This window comes from Chiloscyllium plagiosum, chromosome 44 (assembly GCF_004010195.1).
Source record: "Chiloscyllium plagiosum isolate BGI_BamShark_2017 chromosome 44, ASM401019v2, whole genome shotgun sequence".
In the NCBI taxonomy this organism is placed as follows: Eukaryota; Metazoa; Chordata; class Chondrichthyes; order Orectolobiformes; family Hemiscylliidae; genus Chiloscyllium; species Chiloscyllium plagiosum.
This window is the reverse complement of record NC_057753.1, coordinates 2929880-2941446: the sequence shown is the minus strand read 5'-3', so window position 1 is coordinate 2941446 and position 11567 is coordinate 2929880. Positions and strand designations below refer to the sequence as shown.

General features: G+C 41.1%; 1 protein-coding gene across 1 annotated transcript; it reads right to left on the bottom strand.

The window, feature by feature from the left end:
- Positions 1-5091: 5091 nt before the first annotated feature.
- Positions 5092-10222, bottom strand: LOC122543624 (probable G-protein coupled receptor 139). The gene is made up of 4 exons (XM_043682447.1): positions 10153-10222; positions 6832-7685; positions 6222-6271; positions 5092-5158 (listed from the first exon to the last, which is right to left on the bottom strand). Exons 1-4 carry the CDS (start codon positions 10220-10222, stop codon positions 5092-5094), a joined length of 1041 nt encoding a protein of 346 aa, XP_043538382.1.
- Between the last annotated feature and the right edge of the window lie 1345 nt (positions 10223-11567).

The following is an 11567-nucleotide window of genomic DNA, read 5'->3' as shown; positions in this document are numbered from 1 at the left end:
ATTGGATGTCAACATAGTTACATTGTTTGGGCAATGCCCAGAGCACCATCAAGGACAAAACTTGCCACTCCTGGCGCCCCACATTCATGGAAATGGCTGGGGAAAATCGAGGAGTCGGTTGCATAATCGACTCTGCCAGTCCTTTCATGGGCTGAATAGTCCTGGTCATTGTGGATGCCCATTCAAAATATTTGGACGTGCATAAAATTCGTTTGGCAACTCCAGGATAACAGCTGAGAATCTGAGGGCATCATTCATGATAGATGAACTCCTGGAAGTATTGGTCATGGAGAATGGGACGTCATTTACCAGCAGGGAATATGAGTATTTCCTTACGTTGAATGGCATTTGGCACATAAGGACAGCTCCATACCATCCATCATCCAGTGGTCTGGTTGCCAGAGCAGTTCAAACATCGAATGCATGCTTGAAGAAGCAGTCTACAGCATCATTTGATACCAAACTGTTTTGGTTCCAGTTCAATTACAGAACCTACCCTCATGCAACAACAAATATAGCTCCAGCAGAGTTAGCAATGCAGAGAACACTCTGCACCAGGTTAAAACCTGATACTCCCAGACTTGTGATGGAGGCTGAAATGGCAGCAGGAACGCCAATGGCGGCCACATGCCTCCTCTGAGAGAGAAGGATAATTTGATTTGAGGGATAAAGTTTGTTGCCAGAACCATGGAAATGGCCTTATGGAGATGAGGCAAAGTTTATATGAGGGCAGATTCCATGACTTACAGTTTGAGTTGGTGAGGTTTTCCTGAACAAACGTCTGGATCACATGAAAGATGTTATCTCACTAACTTGGTCCCTCAGAACAGCCAGAAGGTCTTCCAGACACCGTAGGTTCCCAGGTCCATCTAGTGTCGAGGAAACATTAAGCTAGTGAGATGGATGCAGACTCAATACCATTAACATCAGACGAAGAGGAATAAACTCTCCCAAGATGCTCCAGATGCAACAGGCGGTAAACAGTCTGGTACACATCGTCCGTGTCAAGTCCATGTCAGAGTAACCGGGTCAGAGGTAAAAATGTCGCACGAAAAGATACAAGTGAAATATCAGGCCGACATGCCCAGGCATAAGAGGCCACGGGAGTGGGGGAGTGGGTGTGTGGCTGGATGGCTGCCGTGATGGGAACTAGGTCGATTTCAATGACTTCTAGATCTTTGATTGAGGTTGTTAAAATGAGGAAATCTAGAAGCCCTGTTTGACCAAAATAAACATAGAATTTAGAATCTCCTCCGCTGAGGAAACTGACTCCAAGCTGGCTGGTCACAGCTAGTGTACTGTTGTTGGTTTCTGCTTTTTGGGGGACCTGATTCCTGAACTGGTTGATCTATACAGCCAGTTTATTACTGGTATTTCTTTATTGAGGACTAATTTCCGAACTGGCTGATCTTCACAGTCAATGTGTTCCACGTGTATTTCAGTTCTCATTAGGGAACTGTTGCTTCACTGACAGGTTACAGCCTGTGTGTTACTGGTTTTGTGCTTAGTTTGAGAAAAGAACTGTGTTAGCTTTGTGGCAGGGCTTCGCCCTTGCACTCTGATTTTTAATGTCTGAACTTTCCCTTTTGCATATGTTTCCAGCTTTGGTGTTTGGACTGAGCCCCTGTGAGTCAACTGCACCTTTCCAGCCGAAATGTTCCTTTGTTGGTCGGCCCGGTCCTCTGAGGGTGGTCTAGGCAGCTACGTGCACTGGGAGGTGAGCATTTGCTGCCTATGGTAGTGGATTCTGCCTTCGGGAGTGGACCGAGTCCCTTGAGTTAACTGTATTCCTGTGAGTGGCCCCAGTTCTCTATGGATGGATCAGACCTCTATGGAGACTGAGCAATTCTGTGGGTGCTGTGGGGTGCGCATTTGCTGCCTTCAGGAGTGGGGTCTGCCTGTTGGAGCGGACTCTGCCTATTTGAGGCGATTGCACCTTCAGGCATGGACTGTGCCTTTGGGCGAGGACTCTGCCGTTGGGAGTGGACTCTGCCTGGGTGCTGCAAACTCTTATTGTGATGATATTGTAAATTCTGTTACTGTATGTGGGTTTTCAAATTGTGTTTTGGAGTGGGCTAGAGTAGTCTGGTTAGTGTGTGTGACAGCTAGGAGCTAGGGTGTCGATGACTGACCTCAGGGAAAGTGAGTTGTGGGGTATCTATTCATGCTCGGGGTGGCCTGGGACCAGACAGCTGACAGCGGGCTGATAGGAAAGCTGATCAGGGGAGGAGTAACCAGAAAGTGGATTGGCTGGGGGCCAGAGGGTCAATAACCAGCCTGGAGAAAAGTGGGCTGGGAGAGACCTGTCTACATCTGGGGAAGGCGGTGCCAGGCAATTGGTAGCGACCTTGCAGAAAAGCTGGTATAGGGCAGGCCAGTCAATATGCTGGGAGGCTGAGCCAGACAGCTGGCGGCAGCCTGTGTGAAGGTGACTGGGGGCAGACCGGTCAATAAGCAGGGAATCTGGAATCTGGACAGCCAATGGGCAGTCCTTAAGAATGCTGGACAGGGGAAAGGGTCAGTCAGTATGTGGGGTGGCTGGTTATTGTAAGGCCCGGCAGCCCGATTGTAGGTAAGCAGGTCGGGGTTGGTTTGTTTAGTATGCGGTGTGACCAGGAACCAGTAGCTGACGACAGTGCAGGAGATAAGTGGACTGTGGAAGGACAGTCAGTGTGCAGGGCGGCTGGAGACTAGGAGACCGACAACCAGCTCGTAGGAAAGCGGCCTGGGGTAGTCTAGTCAGCACATGGCACGACTGGGAGCTGAGAAGTCGGCGAACATTCCGGAGGAAAGCGGCTCTGAGGAGGGTCGGCTTCCTGACCTGCAGGAAGCTGGTTCAGGACGGCCGGATCAGCACATGCTGTGGACCGGTTTCATGTGTTAGGTTTAGCTAAATTATGTCTGTATTCTTTGCACTGTCTGTTATTTGATTGGACTGTGTTGTCTGTGTTTATTACAGTTCCGTCTTTGAGTGAAAGTGAGATTTGACGATTGTTCTTTTTTTCCCTGACAACTGAACGGTGGGGTTTGGGGTTTATCCTTGCTGCCCTTTCCCCTGTCAGTAGTATTTTTTGTGAACTGCTGCTTTTTGTTTATTCCTAATTGTGCTTGTAACTTGTTCCATTTTATAAAGTTGAAACATAAACAGGAGATTAGAATCTCAAAAAAGAAAGAAAATTTAGCAGGAACACCAATGCCGGCATCATGCCTCCTCGAAGTGAGAAAGATACTTCAATTTGAGGGATGAAGTTTGGTGCCAGAACCATGGAATTGGCCTTGCATGGAAATGAGGCCACGTTTATATGAGGGTACTCCTATCTTAACTTACACAGTTCGAGTCGGTGAGGTTGTCATGTAAACAACATGTGTCTGGATCACATGGAAGCTGTTACCTCATGAACCTCAGAATAACCAGAAGGTCTGCCAGACACCGTCGGTTCCCCCGTCCATTAGTGTCGAGGAAACCTTAAGAAAGTGATATGGATGCAGCCTCAATACCATTACCATCAGACGAAGAGGAAGAAACTCCCCCGAGATTCTCCAGATGCAACAGGCGGGCTACAGTTTGGTACACGTCATCCGTGTCAAATCCGTGTCAGAGTAATCGGGGCTGAAGTGAAAATGTAGCAGGAAAAGGTACAAGAGAAATACTACGCCGACATCCCCAGGCAGAAGTGGCCACGGGGGTGGGGTAGAGGGTGCATGGGTGGATGGATGCAGTGATTGAAACTAGGTTGATCTCATTCGCTAATAGATCTATGATTGAAGATGTTAACCTGAGGCAATTTGGAAGCCCTGTTTGACCAATATAAACAGAAAATTTAGAATCTCCTCCGTTGAGGGGACTGACTCCAAGCTGGCTGACTACAGCCAGCGTACTGTGTACAAATAAATAAAGGGTGACTTGGTGACCGGATACCAGATTGAGTGAGGTTATTTTAGTCTGCAATAGTTTAATATAAAGCTATATTATTTAATGTGGTCTCCACTGCAATCCTAACACTCCACTAAATATTCTAAGCACATGCTGCATCAAAAAATCTACTGTTACCTTTGCAAATTATATTAAATATTTGCTCTCTTGTTCTTGACAGAAAAATTCTCAGATACAGGAAAATACACATTTGCAGCTCAAAATAGACATTTTTTTCCAAAAGCGAAAAGAACAGTTCTAGTAAGTAATAGATTAATATTTTCCTAATTTTAACGTCTGCGTATCCCTTGCACCATCATCATTACTTGTTAGAAATATCACAGCAAGAAGCAATTGAAAATAATCCTGACTTTATTGTCTGACCAGAGGGAAACGTTCTATCCCAGAACATCTTCAATCAGAACGAAACAATAATCATCAGTGAAAAGCAAAGTTCATGAGACATCCAGGCTGACAGGCACCACATGGAGACAGAGACAGATAAAACAGCAAACAGAAGCATAGAGACGCCACATGGACACAGGTAGAAGCTGAAAGATGTGTGTATTTTTCATAACTTTATCTCTCTTTTCACTTACATTAACTGACAAAGAGAATGACCGATTTATGTGTAAATATAACTTGTTAACTACCTGAGGACCTTTCAAATTGTTGCAAAGGCAAAGAACTGTCATGCAAGTACAGTCACTGCTGTAATGTAAATATTAAATTGCAGGGAAATGTAGATTCAGGGAATATGGAGAGGAACATGTATACAATATGTAAAAGAGTTTAATTTCTAGAGGACCATCCTTTATGGAGTCATGGAGTCATACAGCACGGAAACTAACATTTAAGTCCAACTTGTCCATGCCAACCATGTTTCCAAAACTGAACTAGTATCACTTGCCTGCGTTTGAGCCATATCATTCTAAACATTTCCTAGTCACCAATCTGTACAAATGTCTTTCAACTGTACCTACTCTGGCAGTTCATTCTAATTATGAATCACCCTTTGGAAGAAGTAGCTGCTCGCGTCCCTTTATTATTTTTTTCTGCTCTCACTTTAAAAATATCTCTCATTATAAAGAGACAACTGGTGGTGGTTTATCCAAAGTGTCACCGCACCACAAAAGAGGGGCGATTTCGGCCAGGTGTGATATGTGGAATCTGTGCAGTCAAATCGCTTTGTCCAGTTCCAATCTCACTTGTCGGCGCTCCTCGAAAACAGGGGAGCCAAAAAGCCTAAAATCAGAGTAAAATCATTAAAAAAACGCAAGCTTCTTTAAGTATTCTATAGATTCTATGAGAGGGTTTCTGATGTTTCGAATGACAATAAAGTGTCTTTGAGTAAATCCAGTTATTGTTTGCCCGAATTGAGTTAGAATACTTGGCTGTTATTCTATATACAGAGATATTAACAACGCTAATAACCAAAACACGGATTATCTTCCTGTCCCTTACAGTCCACGACAATGTTTCTTCCGTTTTAAGCGAAGATTTGCACATGTTAATTTAATGATATTTAGTATAACTTTTAATTGCCAAATTTTGAAATAAATCTAAGCATTCACGTTCAAAGCAGTTCCAAAGGAAATGCAAAGCAAAATAATGAGTAATTGGAAGGAGTGAAAGCCGACCTTGTCAGAAGAACACATTGAATATGTGAATCACACTGACAAAAGTAAGGAAAGGTGTGCACACATTTAGACACAAGCAGGCAACATCCATTCTCATCCAGACAAAGAAGTGGATATAGACAACAACTAGATACCATAAAATATTTAAGCTGAGAGAGAAACTGTCATTCATCTAGCTGACTGGTAAAATTTGATTTATAAGCAAGGGAACCCCAACAACATTGCGAAGCATTTAGCACACAACACGTGGTCTCCAGACACATTTCCCTAGAATTTAGAGATCAAGGTGTGATTGATCTGATTAACCTTTTCAAGATATTAACAGGCAAAGACAGGGCAGATATAGATTAACTGTTTCAAATTGCTGAAGATTCGAGAACTGAAGGAATAGTCTGGGAATTTGGCCCAGACAGTCAGGAAAGATGCTGGGAAGCATTTCTGTATGCAAAGGTCTGTATACGTTTATAACTCTCTTCCACACACGGCAGTTAATGGTAGATTAGTTGTTAGTTTTAAATCTGAGATGGTTTCTTTTTTTGTTAAGAAAAAAACGGTAGTGGGGGTTATGGCACAGATGCAGTTATATGGAGTCATGTCACATGTAAATCGTGATTTCAATAAATGGCAGGACAGACTAGAGCGGCAGAATGGCATGCTCCTCTTAATACCTTATCTCAGCAATATCGACCGTTGCGATGAGTGGCATTGAAGACCTTTTCTAAAACAAGTCATATTCACTTTTTGTTAACAAATTTATGCTGCATTTGGTGACCAAAAGCATTGATTTCGCCCCTCCGGCTCAAAATCATTCAGACGGACGGCTCATCATTTTACAAATCCAACGCACGATAAATGAGATTCCTGGTGGACTCTTTGATTGATTTTGCATACTTGCACTTTCAGATGTGACTAAATGACAAATTCAATTCACTCATGAGATTGCTCTTTGACTTGGCATAGTAGCAGTAACTTTAATGGTCTATAGCCAAATATGAGAAAGTTACATCAAAATAAGTTGCATTGTATCTTATAAATGGAATGCAAACAGTTTTGTTCAAAGATATTGAGACCAGCATTATAATCCAGATTTATCGGTTTGAATATACATTCCAAAAGCCTGCTTCATTGCAGGATTTCACAACATATGCTCACAACATTATTCTGAATCGCTGGAATATTAGTATATTGACAACACCACTACAGTCTCTCTCTATTTCACTTCGAAATCTTCAACGTTTTGAAGAAAATGCGCCATGGATATTTTACCACATTCTTTACCTCAGCTCTGAATTTATTCTGGGTTCCAGCGTAAATAAACGGGTTAATGCAGGAACTCAAAAACTGAAGCATAAATGCACTTTCATTGAGGACAAAAGAGAGATTGTTAAAGTTGGAACCGGAGGCATAAGTAAGATTCCCAATGCGGACGTAGAGGATTGTTATAAAGTACAGCACATTGAACAGAATGAAACTGCCTGAAATGGCAAAGAGCAAAACGATTGACTTTCTTCGTTTCTCCATCTCTGCATCGCTCCGATTCTTTCCCATCTTCTGGTTCTGGAGTCTCGTGCGAGCTCTATTAGCCACTAGAATGTATCTGACGGTCAGAGCATTGAGCAGTAAGATCAGAAGGAATGGGAGACAAGTGGTTAAAATTGAACAAATCCAATCATATGCAGCCCATACAACTGATGTGTAAAATACATCTTTGAGGTTGCAGAACCAGGGTTTATTTTTTACGATGTACCTCGGTTCATATGTAAAATATACAAATATATTTTTTATGAAACTTAATGTAGTCACAATTCCTACAATGCGCATCGCTGTCCTCCTGGTGCAGTATGTCATTTTGAGTGTCTGGCAAGAAATGGCTACAAATCGATCAATGGTGAAGGCGACTGTTAACCAGGCAGAACTATCAATAAATCCGTAATTGAATGCAGAACGAACACTGCACACAGGCGTGATTGAGAGAAAACTGGATGGAAAATAAATCCCAGCAATGCGATTTAAAACGACAGCTGTCACTATCACCAGTAGATCCGATACTGCCATTGACACAAGGTAATAAACGATGCACCCGGGGATACCACACCTTCTTCGAGACAGGATCGAAATAACTGCTAAGTTCGCTGCAATATTGACACACACAAAAAAGAAACTGAATGTTTTTTACTCCCAAAATAAATCACTCTTCTTTAAAGGAATCTTTGTAAATTTGAAAGTTTCTTGATGTAAGTTATGAATAAAGCTCGCCAAGACTGCTTATGAAGTTTCTGGTGGTTTCCAGATGAGAAAGTACACCAAGTAAATGTCAATATAATGCAAAATTAATTTAATGGCTTTGTTATGGACCAGTCCAGGAACTAAGTTTTCAAATTGTTTTCCAGTTGGAAATCTCAGTAGAGAAGAAGGTCGTCAAACCATTTGGCTTCAAGTAAAATGTATTTACTCACCACCAGAGGAAACACAAACAAAAGAAAACAAAGAATTCAGAATAACAATGATTTGAAAACCCGACCGATGCAATGTCTGCCGCAACCCAACATAGAGCTGTTCTGATTTCCCGCAAAATCCCATACACAAAGTAAAAAGTTAAATTCAAATACAGGTGCTGAGAGGAGAGGGAGATGGCAGAGAGAATCAGCTAGGGATCATTTCCGAATCGTGGAACCTCTGTTCACTCCATCAACTTTTCTGGGTCCGCAGCTAAAACAAAAACCAAACTAGAATGATCTTTGAACTGGGGGAACTGGCCACATCCTTTTCATTGTACAAGATTTAAAAAAAAATCTAAAAGTCTTTTTTCTTAAGTGCTGCCAGCCAGAATGAAAGTGTCGAAACCTAGACAAATTGGAACATCCACCTTTTTAAATCCTTCGACAAAGTAACAAGGCCAACGTTATCTTGTTAATGGAGCAGCATCGCCATAAATTCTAACACGGAAGAAGACAGAGCTGACTTGGAAACATGACAGAAAATTGTAGAAAATATTGAAAGAATTAAAGATAGAGAAACTGACAATAAGCAATTAACTCACGAAGGATATTGAGTGCGTCACACTGCCCATTCAAAGTGATGCATGAAACAAGCTCTTGTAAAAATGATTCCTTCTTCAAAATGTCAGCAGTGAAGACGCCAGACAGTTATTCAAATCAAGTTGAATGCAAAATGACAATGATTTTATCTTCAGCTTTGAAAGGGACATGTTATCAAACTCAGTTGTGAATTTGAGCCTCAACACAGTAACACATAGATATTTGTGGATGTCGATTGCACGGACTTCAACTGCAGATTGAGAGTTGCAAACAGTGACAAGCCATATTGTAGCCAAATTCTTATGCAGAACTGTCTGGATTAACAATTAAATTCATTGTTGAGTGGACATTTAAACCAAGAATCGATGCAGCATGCCTATGAGAGATGCTACAATTTGTAGGATTTCACTCAATGTGGAAAATATGGTGAAAATGGTGTCTGAGCATTTCTATGTGGTGACAAAAAAGGAAATGAAAGGAAATCAGTCATTAAAGAACACTGAACAACACAGAATGGGATGGAGGATAGCAATGCTGATGTATGGAGTTTTGTAGAGGCTGAGAACCGAAACACTGAAACATATCATGTCCAATGAAATATAGTGATAACAAAGTTTAGGCAAAAATCAATTCAGATTTTTTTTGTGGGCTAAAGTGATTGCCTCCGGTGGGAAGGTTTGGTTTCAAGTGCTGTCTCAGAATAAGGTGACTATGGATACGTGATCAAACTTATCCAGGCAGACTGATAAAAACGATTTGGTCATTGTCTCGGTGTCACATATTGCCTCTTTAACATTTCCCTTATTTAAATTCTGTCATATATTTTTCAGTGGCTAACAAGTCTCAATTATTAATTCTTTGTGTTTTTCTCTGTAGTAGTCAATATCACAATAAATCTGCAGTTACACCACTGTGAACAATGTGACAATTTATCCACACCTGAAGTGAATAACAGAATAGGACATAACTTGCACTTCATTTATAATGTGAAATTCAGTGACACCAAAGAACTAATTTGCATAACAGTAAGGTTTCGTTAATTCACCCACAAGAAAAATGTCAGTACTAGAAATTTACAGAACTGACACCATTATAACATTATGCCCATTCACTGCAGGAGCAGGGCCAGCCACGCAGTAGAACTACAAATGTAGCTGTCAGCACTAAACTGCAGGAATCATAATTAGAAGAATGAAATTGTATGTGTTTGGGAGGCAGAATACGGCTGAACATCAAATTATAGGGGCAAAATGGAGAAGCCTAATGATTTAGAATTTGAAATAAACAGGATAACGTAGAGAAGTTACAGTTCAATCCTGCCAAATTCTGTTAAAATGATGGACATGGGAGAAATCATGAAGTTAAAATAAGACGTAATGCAAGGTTGGAGAAAAATAATGATCGCAGTTAAACGAAATCCATTGCACTCGTGATAGGGAAATGAGAAGACATTAAATCAGAGGCAGGCAATCTGAAAAGTGGAGAGGTGATTCTAATGAACTGTCTCATTCACTGCTACTTATGCATCATTCGTGCACTCACTACATGGACAGTAACTTACCTGGAACTCCGATTACTGCAATGACGGGATAGTAAATGGCAAACAGCAGACCTTTTAGTGCTTCATGCATTTCTATCAGTCTGTGTGAGCTTGTTTAGAATTTCAGTGTAAATTGTGATATTTATGTCTCATTCTAGGCACCTGGGAGCTCATTAGTTTGTTAAGTTTTTATTAAAGTCCATTTAAAGAAACAGATCTGTACAGCTGTTGCTCGGCTGGTGTTCATGTTTTGATGGATGAATTATTTACTTCGTGATATTTCGCACATGATATTTGTTGAAACCCAAACCCTTCCTAATAACATTTCTTGATAGGAACAATAACTGTCTGGATATCAAGGTAAGGTTTTCACCGTTACCTGTGATGAGAAATGAGCCTTTCGCAGTAAACGCTACCAGATTCTGCCTGCCAATCCTCATTCAGTACCTGTGGCCACAGAGGAAGTGGGATGTGACCCCAAATCCGGTTGTGACTTCATAGAAACATGGAAAATTGAAGAAGGAATACTCCATTATGTTCTTGGAGACTGCGTTTGTTGTGGACTCCTGGTCATCAGAAATGTCCTTTTCTGTTTTGACCCTGTCTACTCGTGCTGGAATTTTGCATTTTCCTGTAAGATCCCCCCATTATTCCCAACTGTAGTACATACAGTACAAACTGATCCAGTCCTCTTTACATGAATTTCCTGACATCCCAGAAATCAGTCTGGCAAATATTGGTAGCGCTCACTCGATAGTCAAAAAGTCCCTATGCAAAAGCAGAAACACATACTTGCTCCTTTATACCATATACCATTATGAAGTTAAAAGTCACACAACACCAGGTTATAGATCAACAGTTTAACGTTAACCTGGTATTGTGTGCTTTTTAATGTTGTCCACACACCGTCCCATCTCAGCACCTCCACGGCACCATTTTCCTTTTGAAGACGCACATATCATCAGCCTTCTTCACCGCTTTTATAGGGTAGTATCAAAGGTTACAATCATTTGGGCTTTAAATTCGTGACATTGTTCGCTGCTATATTCTTTTCACATTTCTAAATTTTAGTCTCTCGGCTTCTAGATGCAATCAGAAGTCATAATTAGTCAGTCATGAACAACATTATTTTATGATATATGCAAATAGATTTCAACAACTTTTGCCCTGAAACTATTCATGGTCGAATTTCCTAGGCTGTTGGATGCTCGTGGAAAATCTTTTAAGTTTCTATGTTTTTAATGTTCTCTTGCCAGTATAGGTCTCCAATTTCATAATATTTATTCCAATTCTATTCAAACATTAGCCATTTGTCAAAAGGTTTACTGTTCCTGCTTATTGTTCGGAAGTTAATCTTACAATTTTATGAGCAGTATGTTAAGATGTGTATGTTGTTCATGGATACAGCAGCTCAAGATCGTGAAAGGTCGCATTTC